The 22,931-nt window shown below is 40.7% G+C and overlaps 2 protein-coding genes across 6 annotated transcripts; one reads left to right on the forward strand and one right to left on the reverse strand.

Annotated features, from left to right (window-relative positions):
- Nucleotides 1-2,626: 2,626 nt before the first annotated feature.
- On the reverse strand, nt 2,627-5,169 carry LOC131017738 (uncharacterized). Of its 5 annotated transcripts, none has more exons than XM_057946457.1 (11): nt 4,966-5,169; nt 4,793-4,885; nt 4,616-4,732; nt 4,154-4,546; nt 3,846-4,081; nt 3,594-3,767; nt 3,404-3,511; nt 3,264-3,333; nt 3,072-3,179; nt 2,891-2,983; nt 2,627-2,772 (listed from the first exon to the last, which is right to left on the reverse strand). In XM_057946457.1, exons 1-10 carry the CDS (start codon nt 4,981-4,983, stop codon nt 2,897-2,899), a joined length of 1,404 nt encoding a protein of 467 aa, XP_057802440.1. In that variant the 5' UTR covers nt 4,984-5,169; the 3' UTR covers nt 2,627-2,772; nt 2,891-2,896. The 5 variants fall into 5 exon arrangements, 2 of the variants coding, with proteins under 2 accessions (XP_057802440.1, XP_057802439.1); XM_057946456.1 differs by having other exon boundaries at nt 2,627-2,797; XR_009099839.1 differs by lacking the exons at nt 3,072-3,179; nt 3,264-3,333.
- Nucleotides 5,170-19,126: 13,957 nt separating this feature from the next.
- On the forward strand, nt 19,127-22,931 carry LOC131018409 (uncharacterized). The gene is made up of 4 exons (XM_057947134.1): nt 19,127-20,517; nt 20,623-21,727; nt 22,400-22,635; nt 22,745-22,931. Exons 1-4 carry the CDS (start codon nt 19,127-19,129, stop codon nt 22,929-22,931), a joined length of 2,919 nt encoding a protein of 972 aa, XP_057803117.1.

Consider the following 22,931-nt stretch of genomic DNA (forward strand, 5'->3'; position numbering starts at 1 on the left):
GGTGGCGTGATTTGATTGGCTCCTCAAAATTGATATTTATCTACATAAAATATTTAATATTTTATGTAGATTTTCCACATGTCAATTTCTGATTGGTCAATAAATCCATATAATCAAATATTAATTATATATTTATTTAATCTTGAATTATATTTAATTTAATTCCAAGATATAAAATAAAATATATAATTTCTTATTTAATTTATAATTTCCACATGGCAGGATTTAATAGGCTATAAATTTAATTGCCTACAGTAATCATCTTCAGACAGAATATCAATCAGTTTAATCTTCTCATCAGCAACACTTAATCCAAAACTTGACCTCTTCTTCATCACATCGCCACTATGCCCAAATTCCATTCAAAACTTGCTTTTGTAACTTCTAAATTGATAATAAACCTTTTCTTTTTATTGAGTTGGTAAATTGATATTGATATAAAACCTTTGTTACGGTTATTTCAGCCACTTCTTTTGTGGTATAGGTGAAATTAAGAGGTGGGCACGGTCAAAATTGTTAAATTTGGAAAAGAATTTGGTGAGTGATTAAAGTTTTAATTAAAAGGAACATAAATTTCTGAGAGGTAATTATTCAAGTCACCCGGATTGGTCGCGCTTGAGTAATTCGGTGCATATTTTATGCTAAATTATTTATTCCTAATTTATAACTAACATACGCCATTATTCTCAGATTCAATGTAAAATTAATTAATTACTCTGATTTCGAGTTGGCAATTCAAGTCTAATTCTCTTGTTTTTGCCCTTATAAGTTACTAGTATTCCACCCGTGCATACGCACGGATAAATTATTGTTTTTTTTAATGTTAATTAATTATATATTAATTAATATTGTATTGTGTTAAAATAATAAATAAAAATTATTGTGTTATATTAAAAAAAACACATAACCACTTTAACTAAGCAAATAGTTTTTTTTTTATTATACTATTACAAATATGGGTGCAATAATAATAATAATAATAATAATAATAATAATAATATAATTGATGAGTGTGGAATTAATCTCAACATAAATAATATAAAAATATAAAAATAACACAAGTATTTAACGTAGTTTGATCGTTAAGATCTACATCCATGGAGAGAAATCCGAGAGAATTTATTATTTGTGGAGTTATTATACAATTATAGAGTTGAATAATTATAATGAATCAGCCCCTAATTCTATACATAAGAATCCTATTTATAAGTTATTAAGTGGACCTAGCCCTAAAGCCCATTAAACAGTGCAATTAGGCCTAAATTGTTGACATGGCTGGAGGTGTCAAAGGTGGCATTGACATAGCTGGAAATGCCAAAGGTGGCGTTGACACGACTGCCACAAATGGAGGTTAACATAGTTGGAAGCGCCACGGGTGACGTTGACATGGCTGCCACGAGTGTAAGTTGACATAGCTGTTACAGGTGGCGTTTCCACGGGTGGATTGCCAACGATGGTCTGCCAAGGCTATGTTGTCACGGCTGATTCTTTGCTCTTGTTTATATTTTTCACCCATTGTACTTGACCCATGTAGGTGAACGTAATTATATCATCATCATCATCATCATCATCATCATCATCATCAATAATAATAATAATAATAATAATAATAATAATAATAATAATAATAATAATAATAATAATTTATGTAAAAATGACAATTGTATTATTAAATAAAGCATGGTAATACAAATTAGTAAATTTATAAGTTTTGAAAAACTTTTTTGTAGACAATATTCATTGTACTTGATATGATATTATTATGTTTATCACATGCTGAAATCTTCAAGCCACTCCGACTCTTTACTCTTGAAACAGCAACGTAAAGTTGACCATGAGAGAATACTGATTTCTTTAGAAAAAACTTCACGTGTAGCATAGATTATTCTCGACTCTTGTTGATTGTTATGACATACAAAATAATAAGAGGAAATTGTCTCTATTCGAACTTGAATGGAAGTCGTGAATCTGATGGAGTCAGAGACATTCTAGAAATCAACACTTTTAGCCAGAATTAGTATCAGTTAATGTTTTAGCCTCCAACATGTGGTTACCAAGTCTTGTAATCACCAAACGTGTTCTATTACACACTCCTTGAGAATGGTCAACGTTCCTTAATAACATGACCGGAGTTATGACCATCAAATTTATCTCGTTATTGGAATTTTGTGGATTAAAACAACAATGAAGTCCATATACACTACAAAAAAAACGCTAATAGACAACGGTCAGAATCCGTTGTCTATTACAAAATCAATTGTTGTAAATGAGACTATTGTCTATTGAGGGGCGGTCATAGACAACGGGTTCTGGACCGTTGTCTATTCTCTTATAGACAACGTGTTCTGGACCGTTGTCTATTCTCTTATAGACAACGGTTTCTAGAACGTTGTCTATTCTCTGATAGACAACGATTTAGAATCCGTTGTCTATTATGTGATAGCCAACATGAGAAAAACCGTTGTCTATTCTATGATAGACAACGACTGATCATCCGTTGTCTATTCTCTTATATACAACAAGTTCGTGACCGTTGTCTATTCTATATTATAGTTTTTATTTTGTATTTATATTTAAAATTTCCTGATTTTTCAATTTATATTTCAGTAAATCTAAAAACATAATATGAAATACTAAAAATACATAAATTAATAATAAAATTCATACATTATAATCCAACATCATCATCCCTACATTACATTAGAATCCAAACATCATCATCCTACATTACATTAGAATCCAAACATCATCATCCTACTAATTGAAACATAACTGCAAACCAAGCAAGTTACACCATCTGCAATATTAAAATATTTCAAGTATCAATTTATAAAATTTATTAACCTTATATCTCAAAAATATTAAAAAATTAACTTTATATAAAACTTACCCATCATCACTCATCTGTGATTTTACATACAAATTCTGCCCACTCTATCCTTACTTCATCAATTTCCTTTTTGGAGTAGCATCCTCCTGCAAACTATAAGAAAAACAAACTTGTGATCAATTATGAAATTATAGAAATTGTCTTGAAGTAAAATTTAATAAAAATTATAAATTACAATTACCAGTGTAGTTATTGGGAGAGAGTGATCAGATACAATATTATCAATAACATCTCTCATGTATCGCATAACATAGAATCCACACTGTTTCCCATCAGGTTGTTGTGGACTCTGTCACATTTAATAATACTAGTAAACAACCAAACATACTATTTAATCCAAGTGAAACATAATGTTAAGGTAAGAATTTCATACATCGATCACTTCCCACAAAAGATTCTGTCTCCCCCTTACTCCTATGCTCATGTTGAACATTTTTATGGCTCTACACATATTATAATATACATTAAAAATAAATAATCTAAATTAATCTAAAAAATAATAATAAAACTTACGTCGTCATAATGCTCTTCCACTCCTCAACATGAAAACTGTCAGTCAATGGATCCAACACATATACCGTCTCCTTATGGGGATAGACCATCATGAGGACCCAATGCCAACTAAAAGAATAAATAAATAGTTACCAACAAGTATAATATAATAATCATTTTAATTGAAAAAAACTTAATCATTTTCACATACCCTACGTTACATGGCAATAAAACAAGTTGATCAGTTTTGGTACCAATCAACCTCTGGCCTACAATACTCGCTTTTTTAGCTTGGGCAACATTAGGATTGTGTGATATATCATATGGATCAACAAATCGAATTGTATCAAGAATGCCTGAATTCTCATATTCCTTGTATAAGTACCTTCAAAATATTGCAATCAAATTAGACAATTATCAACAATAGGGTATATTTTTAACTAATGAATTTTAAAAGACTTACCACATGTACATACATATGCACGATGCTGCGAGAGCCTCCAATTCACACATATGATGAATGTCATCAAATCCAATTAAAACTTCTAGATCATGACCGAAGACAAGCGGATCCACGCTTCCTTTAATTGTGAATCCATCAAAGAGTGCAACACTTGCGTATTTGTGCAACATCTTTAATGACATTGGTATATCCGTCGCCGTCAACTTCATTGGCTCCCTTACATGAGGTCTTCTTGACTGAAATTTTGAATAATCTCTTAACAACTATAAAACAATAAAAAATATAAGTTACTATCATATAGATGATACCTTAGCTTTTGGTGCTTTGACAAATGGCACGACTTTGTCACGAGGAACTTCTTCAATATCATCCTCATCCTCATCCTCATCCTCAACATCATTTTCATTCTTGACAGAACAACTGCCTTTCTCCTCACTCTCTTTCATCATAACCTGTTGCTGGAGCTCTAGGATTTTCGCATTCATCTCGGCCATTTGTTTCCCAAACTCCTCCTTCATTTCTTGCACCACATTCCCCATTCCACTTTCACTTTTCTTAAAATATGTTGTTGGAGTAACATAACAACCAACACCCCTCACACGACCAGAATGTTCGGGCTTCTCGAGTGCTTGTGTGAGGACATCGTCACTTGGTCCACTACTACAAAACATACCCTCATGCTTTTGTCGTAGGTACTCATCCTACGAATCACATTGTTAACAAAGTAATCAAAAAAATAGATTGAATATTATGCAATCATAAATACTTACAATCTTTAGAACTGTTTTTGTCAACAGTTCACCATCGAACTCCCCTTTCTTATTTGCTCGTGCTTGCTTCCACAAAAGTGCTCTATCATTCTCTTGATCACCTGTCAATTGCTCCTTCTACAAATGATAAATTATTAGTGTTATATTCCTTACTTTATTATATTATTGAAATATTACCATTTCTTCACGTAAGCCGGCATATCCCTTGCGTGAAATACGGTGGGGGTATATATTTTGTCTTTGCTTCTCCTTTAGCTCTTCACTTTTTTTCTAATAAATTAAGAAAAACATGAGGTAGTTAGATAAACAATTTCAAGTACATAAATTAAAACATATACTAACTATCTTACCCGAGATTCTTCTGACATACGACTAATGACAAAATCCTTCCAATCTTCCTTATCAATTCTGTAATCAGATGGAGGATGATACAACCGTTCGGGCTGATCAAGGAACGGTACAATGTGATTTTTATACAAATTACACTTATGTTGACGCCATTTCGCACTTGCCGATGTCAAGCATTTATTTTTCCAATTCTCGTCCACATTGAACACCAACTACGAAAATAATGCAAGTTAATTATAACAAACTAATTAAAATAATATATCACCATAAATAATATCAAACTAACTTACTTTAACTGAAACCACAAAGAGGAAACTAGGGCAAAGAGAAAGCAGTACTCTACTCAAGCTGCTGATAGTAATCCCGACGGAATCGCTCTTGATCAATGAAGATGATGGCGTAGAGAGCGTAGATGATTCCAGGAATGTATCCCAATATAGTCAGAAGCAAGCAGATGAAGAACTCAGTCTGCATAAACAGAGGCATAAATAAATTGGTAAAGCATATTACGACCTCATTAATCCCTTACTAGGATTATTATTAAAGAAAATCATTGGTAAAGCATATTACGACCTCAGATAGTGTCTTAGAGCTCTAAGAAAACGTAAACAAATCATCATCAGCAAAGTCTATCCTACAGCAGAATGCTCCAACGAGGTGCATTTGTCCACTCTCCAAAAACACTACAGTCACTGGGTGCATAGATGGGAGAATTTCCAATCAATTATAAATGCCGAAATTCATCAAATTTCAAAACTGTAAATTGCAATTCCAGAGATGTAAATTGCTAACTAATTTGAAACTCGAATTTGATTCAGATAAACAACCAAATCAAACTCGAAACAAACACGACAGTCCACAGAAGCATCAGAACGGGTAGAGTTAAGTTTGATTTGCTCACCGAGCTGCATTTCCACAAGGTCTCGGCGGCGGAGCTCGCAGAGGCGCGCGGCCCAATCAGCTAGGTCGGATTCGGCATGGGCGTTGAGGGGATCTCTGATGATCTCGATCTGGAGCAGGCGGTCGAAAAAATTGCTGTCGTTGAAGGCGAAGGCGAAGTCGGATTGACGGGCGGCGGTGGAGTCGGAGTCGGAGTCGAGGGCGAAGTCGAATGATTCAACAGTTACGAGGAGCAGGCGGCGAGGCAAGGGAATAAGGCGGGAATCGACGGCGAGGGGATGAAATCGGTGCCCGGAATAGATTCCAGTAGGTGGCGAGAGATTTTGCCACTCACTGGATGCCGATCTCTTCCACTGGGTGGAGTGGGCGATGGTGGATGGGGCTGGTCGGCGGTGGGTGGCGTGGGGTAACGGTGGCTGGGGTGGCCGCCGGTGGGTGGCTTGGGGTGGATGGTGGCTGGGGCGAAAATGTTGAAAGTGAACTAGCGAAAAAAGAGAAATTAGATTAGGGCTTGAAATAAAAAAAATGTATAAAAATAAAACAAATTACACAACCTAAAATTACACAACGGATCTACAAGCTCAAAAATCCACGTTGTCTATTATGACTATAGACAACGGTTTTAAGAGAAACGTTGTCTATTTAGGACGGTCATAGACAACGACACGAATACCGTTGTCTATTAGAGAATAGACAACGGTATTTGTGAACGTTGTCTATGACCGTCCTAAATAGACAACGTTTCTCTTAAAATCGTTGTCTATAGTCATAATAGACAACGATTTTCACAACCGTTGTCTATGACAGCCAAAAATAGACAACGGTGTTTTGAAAACCGTTGTCTATAGTCATGTTAGACAACAGATTTTGAAACGTGTTAGTACAATATTCATTGTACTTGATATGATATTATTATGTTTATCACATGCTGAAATCTTCAAGCCACTCCGACTCTTTACTCTTGAAACAGCAACGTAAAGTTGACCATGAGAGAATACTGATTTCTTTAGAAAAAACTTCACGTGTAGCATAGATTATTCTCGACTCTTGTTGATTGTTATGACATACAAAATAATAAGAGGAAATTGTCTCTATTCGAACTTGAATGGAAGTCGTGAATCTGATGGAGTCAGAGACATTCTAGAAATCAACACTTTTAGCCAGAATTAGTATCAGTTAATGTTTTAGCCTCCAACATGTGGTTACCAAGTCTTGTAATCACCAAACGTGTTCTATTACACACTCCTTGAGAATGGTCAACGTTCCTTAATAACATGACCGGAGTTATGACCATCAAATTTATCTCGTTATTGGAATTTTGTGGATTAAAACAACAATGAAGTCCATATACATGTTTATTATGTATTTTAACACTTACTTATTTTTATGTTTTAAAAACATAATTATCTACAACCTAGGTCATGATTAGGCTTGTCGAATGGTTCAAGTTTGGATTGCCCGAATCAAAATTTTCAATTAGTAGTATTCAAGATCCTTGCTTCTATTTCAATTAGTTGAACTCAAAGTCAAACATATACATCATGTAATTAATACAATAAGTTGCAAATTTATTTATTACTATAATTTACTGATTAGCATAAAAATAAATTAAATTAGTTTCCATAATGAAAACAATGAACAAAAAGACTCATAGCCGTAAATATTTCTCTAGAGATCGAACCAATTCTACCTCAATCACTAATAAAGCAATACATATTTGTGCTAACACAAATATAATAATCATTTTCTCGTATTATATATGTAATTTCTTACATCCCAAAATATTGTCTCTTACACAAATTCAAGAAAAGCAATAGAGTTGTTGCACTCAATTTCATTCCATATAATATAACTGCCTCCAATTGCAACACCACATTCATACTATAATATTATTGCTTGTACATATTTTAATTCCACGATTGATTATGGGAGATTTTAATTTCATTCCAAAATTTTAAAGATATTTAAAAATATCACACACAAATACACAAAGAGATAGATTTTAGGAGAGTTATATCAAGCACTACCTTAAAACACCAAGTTACCTTCAAACTTGAAGTTGCTAACATAAATATAAAATATAAACGTATGAACCTGAGGCAAAAGGTTTCAATTTCGAGTCAAACATCACCTAATCTTTAAATTTATTTGTTTAATAATAAAAAAAGGCATGAGAAGAGATGATGAAATGAACAATGTAATAGGGTACAGAACCAAGTGATAAGAGTTAAATTATCATACCCGTAATTTATTATGTACATGATCAACATTTCATCTAACGCATGAGAAAGAAGTGGATCTTAGATTTGTAAGAAATTTATTAATTATAATATGATAGATGTTGTTCGTTAAAAATAGAGCCGATGCTGTGAAGAAGTATGAAGTTGTGCCAATAAATACTACGGTCTACGGTTATATAAGAAGAACAACAATGTATGATATATTTATTCCATATTAACAGTTGGATAAAACAAATATGAACAATAGATTATTTGATATAATTTTTACATTTGAGACATACATAAATTACTTTGCAGTTTAGGCATAAAATTTGCAGCTCTTCATTCCTTTTCATTGTCTCTGCATTTGCTTCTTCTTTCAGCAGACACATATAAGTCGTAGCGTCAAAGATGTTGTCTCGAGAGAAATATAATCGGCGACGGGGAAGACATTCATCAGCTGGGGAAATTTGCGAAGAGGATTAAAAATTTGCAAAGAAGACATTCATACCCACACCCATCCATCATGATGCAGAAATGCCACGAAGACACATGCCCCATTGGTATTGCAACTCAAGATCCAGTTCTTAGGGAAAAGTTTGCTACAATCTTTCTAAATTTCTAAATTTTGGTTTTTCCCACAATCTTTCATTCTTGTTTCAAAATTCATAATAAATCATTTTTTTTTAATTTCCCACGATGACAGATTTTGATCAAAAATTTAAATGATGTGACAATACAATGTAATTATATGGAAATTATGTGACATGACAATCTAATTGCCCCCTGCGATTTAACGGTGATTGATCCCGTTAGAGCTGCGCTTGGGACGGTCGTTAAAACGTGGAGGCATTTTGCTTTAATTTTGAAACGCTGAGGTAGTAAACAACGTCAACCCTGACGTTAGGGTGTTAAAGGCGATAGGGGTGTCAACGTTGAGGGGGAAAGTGGTACCTAACCCTTAAATATGCCACATCATTCAAGTTCGGTGCCACGTCATTTAAAAAATTCGCCGAAAAATCACTCTATGGGAAATTCCAAAAAAGGTTATTTATTATGTATTTTGAAATAAGAATGAAAGTTTGTGGGTAGGGGTGAGCAAAAACCGAACCGAACCGAAAAAATCAACCGAACCGATGATTTTCGATTCGGTTCGGTCTAGGAAAAAATGGTTCGGTTTTCGGTTCTCTGCCAATGGGTCGATCGGGAACCGAACCGAACCGACCCATATATATATATATATATATATACATATATATATATAGGGGAGGGCTAGAATAAAAATACTCTTAAGTGTATAAAATATAAATGATTTTCAGCCCTTAGATCATCAAGATCTACGGTTGATTCGTAACCCTTTTGGATGAATTCGTGGTCCTGGGTTCGAATCCCAAAGGTAGCAAAAATTTATTTTTCACAATTCGTAACCATGTTGGATGAATTCGTAACCCTGTTGGATAAAATTCGTACATTAAAAAACGTTTATATTTATATTTTAAGAAGTGTTTTTACTGTAGCCCTCCCCTATATATATATATACATATATATATATATATATTAAATATTTTATATATAATACTCCCTCCGTCCATGAAAGAACTTTCTAGGAGGGAGTGACACGGGTTTTAAGAGAATTTGGAAGTGGAGTCAATATTATGGATCGAAAAATATGATTCTCTCGTTAGGGTTTCCCGCCGCCGCTCCATAGGCGGCTGTTTTCTCCTTGTTTGGCCGGCCGGCTTTGGTCTTCTCTGGCCGGCGTGATGTCCTCTACTGTCCCCTCGGCTTTCCCTCCGTTGGAAATCAACAACATGAATTGGTTCCCTCCTTTAAGTGTTGCCGCTAACGGCACCGCCCAGACTCCTCCGGTATCAGACTCGAGTCGGGCACTTTCTCCTTCAACTTTTATGGATCATTCTTCGGCTGGGGCGGGATTCCTTTGGAACGGGACTTTGCTGCCGAAGTCTCTGGACAATCTCTCTAGGGTTTCACAGTCCTTGCACCAACCGACATGCACCGTTGGCTTGCGCACTTTGGTTCAGTCGTCTGCGCTGCATGGAGTCTCTCCCGGACTGCCGGAAGCGGTGTTTGACTGGAGCTCTTTCCTTGCCAAAGCCTTCGTCCAATCGCAGCCTTCACTGCCGGCGGCTGTTGTTTTCTGCCCTAGGGTTTCCGTTTCGGAGAAGTCTGCAGCAGGGTTTACGCGAACTTCTAATTCCTTAGATTCTGTAATTGTGGCTTCTACTCCGGCTCATATTGGGGAGAATACTGGAGTCTTAAGTTCAGGCACTACACGAGCGGAGAGCAATCTGCTGTCGAAGTTCGCGAGTTCTCATGAACTGCTCCAACTGGAAGATAGGGTTCCTCTCACTACGTCGGCAGTTCAACAGCAAACTCAAGGTCCTCCACTTAATAGGAAAACTTTTGCAGAATCACTCAAGTCTCCTTCTGATCGTCCGACGGATGTTCCGGCCCACGATTATGCGGTGTTGAAGCCGATAGTTTTGGCTGACCGTCCTTGCCTCATTCTCTCTTCAGCCTTCCGTCAGAGACAAATTAAGTCGTTTCAGCATGCCATCCATGGCCGGATTTTCCTCAAAAAAGGTCAAGCGCCCAGGTTCGCTGCCGACCTCTACTCGGAGCTCTCAGACATTTGGAAACCTTCAACGAACTGGGAAGTTATCCCGCTTGGGAAGGGATATTTTACGCTGAAATTTTCTACAAATTCAGACTTTGCAGTTGGTTTTGCTAAGAACACGTGGAAACTCCGTTCGGGAACTCTCTTCCTTCAGGCTTGGATTCCAAATTTCAATCCACATAGGCTGGAATCCTCATTGGCTCAGGTTTGGGTGCGAATTTTCAATCTACCACATGAGCTCTGGCATCCTGAGGTAATCACTGGTATTGCTCGTCAGGTTGGTACCCCCTTACTTATTGACGGTTTGTCGGCTAGAGCGTCCATTGGCAATTTTGCCAGGATCTTAGTGGAACTTAATGTGGCTCTCGAACATCCCACGTTCCTTGACGTTAAATGTGATGAAAACACTTATGAGATTGAGTTTCGTTATGAGGATATGCCTCATTTTTGCGGTGTTTGTTCTTCTCTTGGTCATTCTTCAGATAAATGTCGGAAGATGAACCCGGAGGCTGATCCCGCTGTTATGGATTTCCCCCCCCCCCCTAACAGGAATTCCGATCAGGTTAATGGTCGGCAAGGCCGGCGTCGCAGGAATAGAGCTAGGCGCCGGAGGCCTTGGAGCCGATCAGTTTGGAGGGCTCGAACTGAAGATGGCTCAGCTCTTCAGAAGGGCGTTTCTGACCAGGCCTTTGACGCTCTAACACAGACTGGGGAGGCCCCCGTGAAGGCGAAGATTCATGCTGATAAACCCTCGCTTCCCCCGACAGCGGTTGCTGCGGGCGTTGCCACGTCCAATGCTTTTGAGGCCCTTGATGACGGTCTGGATGCTGAACTGGAAAAAGGCCCGAATGATATGAGCATAATCAAAGAGCCTACTAAGAGGCCGGAGAAAACTTTTGGCTGTGACCAGCACGTAGGCGACCGGAACAATTTGAGCCCAGTCCCTTCTGAATGAGCTAATCGTGAATCTTGCCAAGTTGATGGTGAGACCAATACCGCTGCTGCTCAAACTACTGATCTGAGTCAGTTAAATAATTTTACGCAGAGCCGAATGGATGAGCGTGTACAGGGTCTGGAGGCTGCTCAGAGAGATGCTCGTTCACACACTGGGGCTACCTCCGTCACTGGGGTGGATCAAATTGAGGATGGATCGCTCGAACAGCGAATGGCGCAGTTCAGTTCGAACCCGGATCCTAGAGTGAATACTTCTAGAGGGTCACAGCAGCAGCACCCTTTTGAAGATCACAACAGAGTTGGTTTGGATGGTTTGGAGGATCTGAATAAGGATTATCAGAGATGCGATCATTCTCTACAGGTGGGCTCTCTCTCGACAAGTCCGGGCCGCGACCTTGGTCCGCATTCGCCTCATCCAAAATTCATCTTGGCTTTGCGGCCACCTCGGCCTCAACACCAGAGTGCTAAGGTCGATAGGTCTTCCTCGGCATCAGATTCCAAAATGATGGCCAGACGTGGCCGATCGCCTGAACCGAAAAAGTTCTTAAAAAGAGTTTCAGACGCTCAGTTGGCGGGCGCATCTATCCAAAATTTTGTCATTGACTCCTTGTTATTATTTTCACCACGCCGCAAGTATACGGTGTAGTTGCAACATAGGGAAGCAAGGTCGTATCCCACAAGGATTGGTGAATTCAAACTTCTAAATATTATTAATAAGTTGTTTTCAATCTATTTAGACAAACCAAAGATGAAGAGATATTGAGAACTAAAACAAAGCTAAATAAAGCAAGTAAATAAAATAACAACAAGATAAACTTAGTTAACAAATTGGGGAATGACTCGAATGAAAGTTATCCTAGGGACTAGATTTCGATGGATCGTAATGAACTTCAATCTAAATCAATATAAATCTTGATATGACCTACTTATCTAGGGCGATCTCCCCACTAGTTTTAGCCCCTTCCCGGACGACTAAAACAGTAGATTACGGGTCATAATTGCCGTCCCCGGTCAATTTCTAACCTATAACTCCCAAGAGCACAAAAGATCAACAAGCCCTCACCCACCTCTCAACCTCCCGGTTTATTGAGATGATATGTATCAAACTCCTAATCTATTGTAATTATCCTCTCCTGATTCAAATCACAAATTAGAAATGCACAAAAGGTGGCCAACCAATCATACAAGAGATAAATCTAGGACTTGAAAAGATAACAATAAGCACAATCAAGATATATATTGAACAAAGAAATCAATCCATTACAAATCCATCTAATCTAATCCCTAAGATAAGAGATTTTAGCCAAGCATATTCATAATAAAAGCAAATCTCAAGTCATAAGAAAACATAAATAAAGATATAGAGAGATAGAGATTCATAGACAAATCCTATAATCTTGATCTTCAATCATGTAGTCTTGATGAGCTCCTTTCCAAGTCTTCCCCTTCTTTATTTGATTTTGGTGTTGTTTTTGTGTGTGGAAGAGAGAAAAAATGGTAGAGAATGGAGGCTAGGGTTTGGGATTGGAGAGTTGGGGAAGATGAAGTGGGTGTGTGTGGTGAATGAATGGGGAAAGGAAGAGAAAAATGGAGTTTTGAGGCTAAAATCGCGTTTGGGGTCCATTTGGGGGAGCCCCGCCCTTTTCCCGCGGTCACGGCCCGCGTCCGCGGCCTTCAAACGTGGGGGATGCTCAGGGGACCCGCGGTCCCGCCCCGCGGCCGCGGTTGGTGACCTTGGGTGTCTCCTGAGTCGGGAACAGCTGACCCGCGGTCTTACCCCGCGGCCGCGGGTGGTGACCGCGGGGTACTGGGCGTTTTGCACAGTCCGCTCGTTTTGCTCCGTTCTCCCTCGTCCGGACTCGGATTTGGTCGTCGTTTGCGCTCACGGATTCCTCTCGAGACGTACTTCGATCTCATGTCTTCAAAATCCTCCAATTAATTCTTGATTTTCCCTGAAATCACTCCAAAACTACACCAAGGAATTAAAACTCAACAAAACTCAAAATTGGGATACAAACACATATTAGCAATCAATTCATGGGGGAAAATGACAACAATTCATGCGATATTGAGGTACGAAAACCATGTTTGTCAACCCCCCCAAACTTAAAGCGTTGTTTGTCCCCAAACAACAAAGAGAAGAGAAATAAAAGATAACAAACATGTGAGAATGAATTGGTGTCATTTCAAGGGCTTCAATTTTACTAGTGTATCACAAGTAGATATGCATTTCAAGAAGTCACAAGTGATAGTAAGTTCAACATTATAGCCTCCAAGCTTGAATCCTCACAAGGTGAATGTTTCAATGATGCACTCGACTCTCAAGTGTTTAGAATGGACGTGTTTACACTCAATTCGAAACAATGCATGCAATCTACCATAGGCTTGCCATTTGTCCTAACTCTTTATGCTTCAATGTGTTATAAATAGAGATCAAAAAGGGCTTTCATTGGGTTGTAATGAGGGCTCTTTGGTAAGGTGAGTAGTTTTTTAGGCAAAGTGACTCATCCCACAATCCATCAATCACAATGAACAAATCAACTTCACATTTCTCTTATCAATCAAAAACCAAAATCCCTACATTTCATCTTTTCATCCTTAGTGATATCTATCATGGCTATGATTCAAAAGGCAAATCACTCCCCTTTATGCTCTTTTATTCACATTCATTTTCATTTCTTTTTCTTTTTGAGCTCATAGGGGATTAGTGATTTTCACACAATCAAAGCTTGATAAGCAATTTCAATCATTTCCCAAACTTTTTTCTTCATCAAAGCAACCACTAACACTCTAAGTTCTACCCCTTTATCATTGGTTCATTCAAAGAAAGGCTACAAGGCACAAAAGGGGTAAACTAGGATCATATGAGAATTTGGCACAATTGGGGTCAAGTGGCTAACAAAGATGGCCTTAAATCACTTCAATATTAACAACACATCTACTTTTATTTTCAAGAGAGGACTCATGGCAAGTTCTAGAGACCAACATACATGCTCAATCGATTTACACTCAAGAACAAAATGAGATTGTGATAATATGACAATCAATGGCTCAAATCTTACAAGCTCATTATCAAGTTCTTGGAGGCAAAACATTTAACTCACTTGTCACAAGTTCAAACTTTTCATGCATAATCCACAAGTGATACACACAATTTCTTTTCAAAAGCAACATTCATATCATAAGCCCAACACACATTTCATCCAACTCATGTTTTTCAACAATCAAGCTCAAAAACAAAAGACAAGGAAAAGCTCAAAAACAGAGACAAAATCTCATTATTCGAAAACTAAACTAACTAAATAAATAAACAACGGATAAACGAGATAAGTAACCCATCTTCACCCTTCCCCCAAACTTATTTCACACAAAGGAGAAATAAGTTTGGATGAAGGAGAAAATGGTTACTTGTCTCGTACTCACAAACGAGGTGGAGGCTTAGGCGGTGGCCATTTTTCATCAAATTTGTATGCTCCATCCGTTGCCACCCAAAAATATGGTGGCTTAGCAATCTTTGAGACATCCCGGGGGTCATGGTAATCTCGTTCACCATCTAGAGTACCACCACACTCAAACAATTCTTTATTAGACAAATCAAAGTGAAAATCAAAAGATGAAGATAAATAAAAGTGAAAGAAGCAAGCCTTCATAGAATCGCCCGTGTCGAGGTAAGGATCGACAAAATTTTTGACTTTGCTTTCTTTAAAGCTTGTGAGATCTTCATCTTTTTGAAATTGTAGAGGTTGTGTCGGAAAAGTTGGGCTCTCGACTTCAAGGGGTTTGGAGAATTGATCCTCATCTTCTTCATACTCTTCTTCAACTTCTTGAGGCTCTTCACTTAGCATTGGCATTGGTTCCTCATACAAGGTTCCATTTTGAAGGATAATGGCTATGCAAAAATCATCAATTCGCTTTTGATTTTCCATAGTGGTAGCCAAAGACCTTCTTTGCTCTTCTAGCATAACCTCCGATTTTGCTAGACTTTTTTCTATCCAAGCTTGTGTAGCTATGAAGCATTGAAGGAGATCGTCTTTTGAATTTGATTTCTCCTCTTGATAGTATCGATTTCCCCCTTGGAAGCCTTCTTGAGTGGAATAAGAAATTTCATAATTCCAACTATTGAAATGGTCCTCATACTCCAATGGTGATTGCCACTCCATGGCATTGCACCCCATGTCATAATACTCACCATAGGAAGGTGTTGGTTGGAAGGCTTTTTGGATCATTGGTTGCCTACAATTTCTTTTGGCTTCCAAAACACGCAACTTAAGTTGCATCAACGCCAATTGTAGTTGGAGTTGCTCAACCAACTCATTCCTTCCATCATCCATTTTTGGTGCCGCTTTTACGGTTGTGGAGCAATTTTCTCTAACAAAAGTAAATAAACATATAAATAAACGAACATAAAAACAATATCTAAATTAGATAAAAACAACTTTTCACAATATCAAAAGTAAAAACTCAACCAATCCCCGGCAACGGCGCCAAAAACTTGTTCGCTATTATTTTCACCACGCCGCAAGTATACGGTGTAGTTGCAACATAGGGAAGCAAGGTCGTATCCCACAAGGATTGGTGAATTCAAACTTCTAAATATTATTAATAAGTTGTTTTCAATCTATTTAGACAAACCAAAGATGAAGAGATATTGAGAACTAAAACAAAGCTAAATAAAGCAAGTAAATAAAATAACAACAAGATAAACTTAGTTAACAAATTGGGGAATGACTCGAATGAAAGTTATCCTAGGGACTAGATTTCGATGGATCGTAATGAACTTCAATCTAAATCAATATAAATCTTGATATGACCTACTTATCTAGGGCGATCTCCCCACTAGTTTTAGCCCCTTCCCGGACGACTAAAACAGTAGATTACGGGTCATAATTGCCGTCCCCGGTCAATTTCTAACCTATAACTCCCAAGAGCACAAAAGATCAACAAGCCCTCACCCACCTCTCAACCTCCCGGTTTATTGAGATGATATGTATCAAACTCCTAATCTATTGTAATTATCCTCTCCCGATTCAAATCACAAATTAGAAATGCACAAAAGGTGGCCAACCAATCATACAAGAGATAAATCTAGGACTTGAAAAGATAACAATAAGCACAATCAAGATATATATTGAACAAAGAAATCAATCCATTACAAATCCATCTAATCTAATCCCTAAGATAAGAGATTTTAGCCAAGCATATTCATAATAAAAGCAAATCTCAAGTCATAAGAAAACATAAATAAAGATATAGAGAGATAGAGATTCATAGACAAATCCTATAATCTTGATCTTCAATCATGTAGTCTTGATGAGCTCCTTTCCAAGTCTTCCCCTTCTTTATTTGATTTTGGTGTTGTTTTTGTGTGTGGAAGAGAGAAAAAATGGTAGAGAATGGAGGCTAGGGTTTGGGATTGGAGAGTTGGGGAAGATGAAGTGGGTGTGTGTGGTGAATGAATGGGGAAAGGAAGAGAAAAATGGAGTTTTGAGGCTAAAATCGCGTTTGGGGTCCATTTGGGGGAGCCCCGCCCTTTTCCCGCGGTCACGGCCCGCGTCCGCGGCCTTCAAACGTGGGGGATGCTCAGGGGACCCGCGGTCCCGCCCCGCGGCCGCGGTTGGTGACCGCGGGTGTCTCCTGAGTCGGGAACAGCTGACCCGCGGTCTTACCCCGCGGCCGCGGGTGGTGACCGCGGGGTACTGGGCGTTTTGCACAGTCCGCTCGTTTTGCTCCGTTCTCCCTCGTTCGGACTCGGATTTGGTCGCCGTTTGCGCTCACGGATTCCTCTCGAGACGTACTTCGATCTCATGTCTTCAAAATCCTCCAATTAATTCTTGATTTTCCCTGAAATCACTCCAAAACTACACCAAGGAATTAAAACTCAACAAAACTCAAAATTGGGATACAAACACATATTAGCAATCAATTCATGGGGGAAAATGACAACAATTCATGCGATATTGAGGTACGAAAACCATGTTTGTCACTCCTCCCCGTCTGATGCTTTTCAGCGTATGACTGAGGTTTCGGTCCGGGCCTCCTCTAAACGTTGGGGAGATGAGGATGCTGATGATTTTCTTGATCCTTCTCAGAAGGATGGTCTTAATTTCGGTTCTCAATGAATGTGCTATGTTGGAACATTAGAGGCATTTCGTCGTCTATGCCTCTGCTTTCTCACTACTGTCGAACCTATAGCCCGTGTCTCCTTGGCATTTTGGAGCCTAAGACTCGGTTTTCCAGGATTCCACCTTCCTTTTAGCGTTCCTTACACCTTACACCGGTTCATCAGAACACTCGGAGCAGGCGCCGTTCCAATATATGGGTGTTCGCTGATGATTCGCTTACTCCGGTGGTGGTTTTTTCCTCTGCTCAGGTGGTTGTCATTAGATGCTCCATTCTCGGGATTGACTGCTCTCTGGCCTTCACTCATGCTTCCTGCGACTATGTGGAACGCCGTCAACTCTGGTCAGACATGGAGCATTTCATTGAAGGCCCTTTTCTCATGATCGGGGATTTCAATTCTATTTTAGGGGCTCATGAGCGGCGGAGGCGCAGAGTTCCGGCCTCTACTCCTTGTGATGAATTCTGCGCCTTCATTGATGATCATGATCTTATTCAACCAGAATCCTCGGGGCCTTTCTTCACCTGGACTGATCGGCGAAGATTTCCTTCCCCGACTGAGTCGGTTCTTGACAGGGCTCTCTTATCCCAGGCCTTCGCTGATCTCTGGTACTCTGCGTCCTCTCTGGTGCTTCCTCGGCTTGGCTCTGATCACTCCCCCATTCTCTTATCTGCCTTGACACTGCCGCTACCCCGACGGGACATCGTTTTTGGTTTCTGAATATGTGGTGTGGTCATGAGGGTTTTCTGGATCAAGTTAGGGCTTCCTGGGCTTCGCCGTTGGACTGTCTTTGCCCGATGGTCAGGGTGATGAAAAAGCTGAAACGCCTGCGGCCGATTCTCAAATCTTGGAATAGGGACACTTTTGGGAATTACAATGTTGCTCTCGCCGAGCTTCAACAGGATCTGAGCTCTCTTCAAGAGAGTATCGATGAACAGGGGTACACGGAGGACCTGTTTGATCAGGAGGTCAATTTGCAGGCTCGCATTGGTTCTGTCCTTCTTCGCAAATCCGAGCACTTACGGCAGCAAAGCCGGGTTACTTGGCTTTCTGATGGGGATAGAAACACCCGCTTCTTTCATGCTATGGTTAAATGGCGTCGCTCCAAACAGAATATCAAATAGCTTAGCATTGATGGGGTTATCTCGGAGGATCCGGTCACCATGGCGGCTCATGTGATCCACTTCTATGAGGATCTATTTTCCGAGCCGAATTCTGGGTTGGTGGATAGATCGTGGATTTCTGGTTACATTCCGGAGTTGGTCTCCCAGGCCTAAGCTGCTTTGCTCACCGATATCCCTTCGGCAGATGATGTTCGTTCGGTGGTTTTCTCCATGGATAGGAATAGCGCCCCCAGTCCTGATGGCTTTAACGGGGCTTTCTTCCAACATTCTTGGGAGATTGTGGGTGAGGATGTGGTTGCTGCTGTTCGTCGGTTCTTCACGCATGGCTATCTCCCTCAGGGCCTCAATTCCAACCTGCTTTGTCTTCTTCCCAAGAAGAATGATGCTGTGTTGGTCTCTGACTTCCGTCCTATTGTGCTTGGTAATTTCTTCTTCAAAGTAATTACCAAGATTTTGGCTTCTCGCCTGAATATGGTGGCTGCTGTCATTGTCTCTGCAAATCAGTTCGGGTTTATCTCGGGGCGTTCTATTCAGGAATGTATTGTGCTTGCTTCTGAAGGGGTTAATTGCATGGAGCGATCGATACAGGGAAGGAACATGGCTCTGGAGGTGGACATCAGGAAAGCTTTTAATACTCTTAGCTGGGATTTCGTTGAGACGGTTCTGCACAGTTTCAGTTTCTCTCAGATTTTCCGGCAGTGGATCAGAGTTATCTTCGAGTCGGCTCGGATTTCTGTCCTCTTCAATGGGGAGCAGCATGGTTTCTTCGGCTGCTCACGTGGGGTTCGCCAGGGGGATCCTTTGTCACCGATTTTATTTGGTTTGGCTGAAGATGTCTTGAGTCGCCTTCTCCTGGATGCTGCTGATATGGGTTTTATTACTCGGATGAAGATGTCTCGCTCCTTGCTTTTCCCTTCTCATCTTCTGTATGCTGATGATGTCTTTTTGTTTTGTAAGGCTACAAAGCGTAGTTGCAGGATGATTGACTCTATTCTTCAGATCTATGCTTCTGTTTCAGGACAATTCTGCAATAAAGCCAAGTCCACGGTTTTCTTTGGTAGAGGGGTGCCTATTCAGTTGAGGCGTCGGTTGCAGTGGGAGTTGGGGTTCTCCATCGGCTCTCTGCCTTTTATTTATCTGGGTGTCCCCATTTTTGCGGGACGAGCTTCCACTGCTCGCCTTTCCTGTATTCGTGACCGCATCATTGCGCACTTTCCAAGATGGCAGGGAATGCAGCTTTCTATGGCCGGGCGTATTTGTCTTGTCACTTCCATCATCCAGAGTGCGGCGGTCCATAGCATGTTGATTTACAAGTGGCCGGCTAAGCTGCTTCATGAGCTGGATAAAGCCTGCAGGTCCTTTATTTGGACAGGTTGCACTACCTCTAAGCCTAGATCTTCAGTGTCTTGGAATAGGGTCTGCGCTGCTAAGAACCAGGGAGGGCTGAACGTGAAGTCCTTTACTCACATTAGTCAGAGCTTCCTGCTTCGTTTGAGCTGGTTACTTGTCACCTCGGATTCTATTGGCTTCAAGCTTTTTAGACAGCGTTATCTGGACTCCTGTTTGAGGCCTCGTTCCCCTTGGTTCTCCTCCATGATCTGGTTAGGCTCTCGGGCCGCTATTCAGGATCTTGTCTGAGACACACACTGTTCTATTGGTTCTGGTTCCACTGTGATTTTTTGGCTGGATAATTGGTTGGGGTATAGGCTGGTGGACAGAATCGAGATTCCTGTTAATGTTCATCAGACTCTCATGCAACCTATCTCGGATTATTTCTTTGATAATTCCTGGCATTTCACTCTGGACTTCTTGCAGACTTTCCCGGATCTTGCTTTTGATATCGTGTCGGTTCCTATTGGTGATGGGGGGGATCACCGGGCCTGGATTCATTCTCACTTTGGAGAGGTTTCTGCCGCGCTCGCTTTGGATCATGTCCGCCCCAAATTTCCTTTGGTTGATTGGGGCAGATGGATCTGGGCTCCGTTTATCCCGACGCGCCGTTCCATTGTCACCTGGCGCGTGATCCTTGGACGACTCTCTACTGCCAGCTCGCTGCGCCGTTCTGGCTTCATTGGTCTGAGCTGGTGCCCGCTTTGCCGGAATGCGGATGAGGATATTGATCACCTCTTCTGGGATTGTGATGTTGCTAGACTTGTTTGGCAGTATCTTTTTCTCTGGTTCGGAGTTGACGCTCCATGGTTTCATGATTTTGGGAGTTTGATCCTTTGGGCCATGAAGAGACCGGCTAGCACGCAGGTGGACAATCTTTGGAGGGTTGGGGTTATGTCTACCGTTTGGAGTATCTGGAATGTTCGTAACAAAGCTGTGTTTGAGGAGGCTCCTGTTTCTGCTGTGGCCTTGTCGATTCAGATCAAAGCTTTTATTTTGAAGTCTTCTCAATTCTGTTTAGGCGAGATGGCTAACTCGGTTGAGGAGCTGCTGATTCTTCATGGTTTGGGGGTGCCTGGCAGACCTCGCCGGCCGATCTCTTTTGTCTATGTGTTCTGGTCTCCTCCTCCGGCCCCCTGGCGCAAGATCAATATCGATGGCTCTGTTCATGGCTCTCCTCATCTCTTTCATGCGGGAGGGGTCATTAGAGACTCTTCTTGTGTTTTGGGCTGCTTCCACTTCTCTGCTGGGCGTGGTTGGCCTTTCGAGGCTGAGCTTCTCGCTCTCATTATTGCTCTGGAGGAGACTGTTATCCATGGCTGGGGCTATGTCTGGATTGAAACGGATTGCACTTACTTGGTTGATCTTTTCCGTTCTCGTTCCGACACCGTTCCTTGGAGGTTCTTCAGCCGCTGGCGTAAGGTACTTTATTCTATTGCTGGTTTTTATATTATCATCACTCACATCTACAGGGAAGGGAACCGAGTTGCTGATTGCTTGGCTTCGTCGGTAACGGAGGAGGGATACTGGGATTTTGCGATCCCGAATATCCACCAATTGGTTCGGGATGACAGGAGGAATCTGCCTTATATTCGGATCGTCACATGAGGTGCTATGCTTTCCTGGGGTGTGGTCACCCGCTTCTTTTATTTGTTTATTGTTTCTGGTCTGCCAGTCAGGGGTGATGACCTCTTCCTTCCCGGTTTTTTCCTGCCTGTTTCTCTTCCTTGGTTGGGCTGGGATCCCGGTGGGTCACGGGTTTGAGATTGTTTTGGATGTTGACCTGGTCTCTTTTGCCCTGTGGTCATCGAGTTGGTTTGGTGCTAAGGTTTTGGTCGGTTTCTCTTGGCAAACCTTACTCGCCGTGATTTGTCCGGTTGATGCTAGCAGGAGTGTCGTCATTGCAATAGGCTTAATATCTTCTCTTTTTTTTTTGTTGCAATATGCTGCTGGTCTTTGCTCCTCTGATGGTTCCTTCATTATGAGCACGGGAAACTGCACGGGAAATCTTTGGGTCACCCCTAATTGCTACATCCCGTGATGATGACCTCTTAAGCTTGTCTCTTTAATGTTAAGTGTGAAATTGGTTTTAAGGTTTGCTTGAGAATTGATTATAAAAGTAATTGCATTAGGAGGTTCACTGCTAGCGGGGAACTGGGTCTGATCGGCTGGTTGGTTTGCGGGTTTTTGCCTCTCTACCTTTGCATCGGACTACTTTGGTGGCTGTGGGTTCTTTTGGGGCCGGGTCAGGTTGGTGGTCGTTTGGTTGCGGTGCCCCTCCGGGCTCCCTTTTCCCCGCGGAAGCGTTTGAGGTTCGAGGAGGCCTGTTGGTTTGGGTTCACCTTGGCTGGCAGCTGTTTCACGTTCTTTCTTTTCTTTGGTCTTCTGCTTTCTCCTTTCTAGGTCTGTGGCTCTCTCTTTTGTTGTTGGTGTTTGCAGGTCTGATGGTGTCCGACCTCTCGGCGTGCTTCTGGCACGTGTTCTCCTGCGGGTCGTGGCGGAGATGCTCGAGTTCGAAATGCTGCTCTGCGCTGGCAGTTTCAGGCAGTTTGCCTTGGCGACCAGCCAGCTCTGTCCCTGGTCTGTTTTAAACGCCCGGCACAGGAGGGCCTATCCTGCCGGATAG

Source organism: Salvia miltiorrhiza, chromosome 3 (assembly GCF_028751815.1).
Source record: "Salvia miltiorrhiza cultivar Shanhuang (shh) chromosome 3, IMPLAD_Smil_shh, whole genome shotgun sequence".
NCBI classification, from domain to species: domain Eukaryota; kingdom Viridiplantae; phylum Streptophyta; class Magnoliopsida; order Lamiales; family Lamiaceae; genus Salvia; species Salvia miltiorrhiza.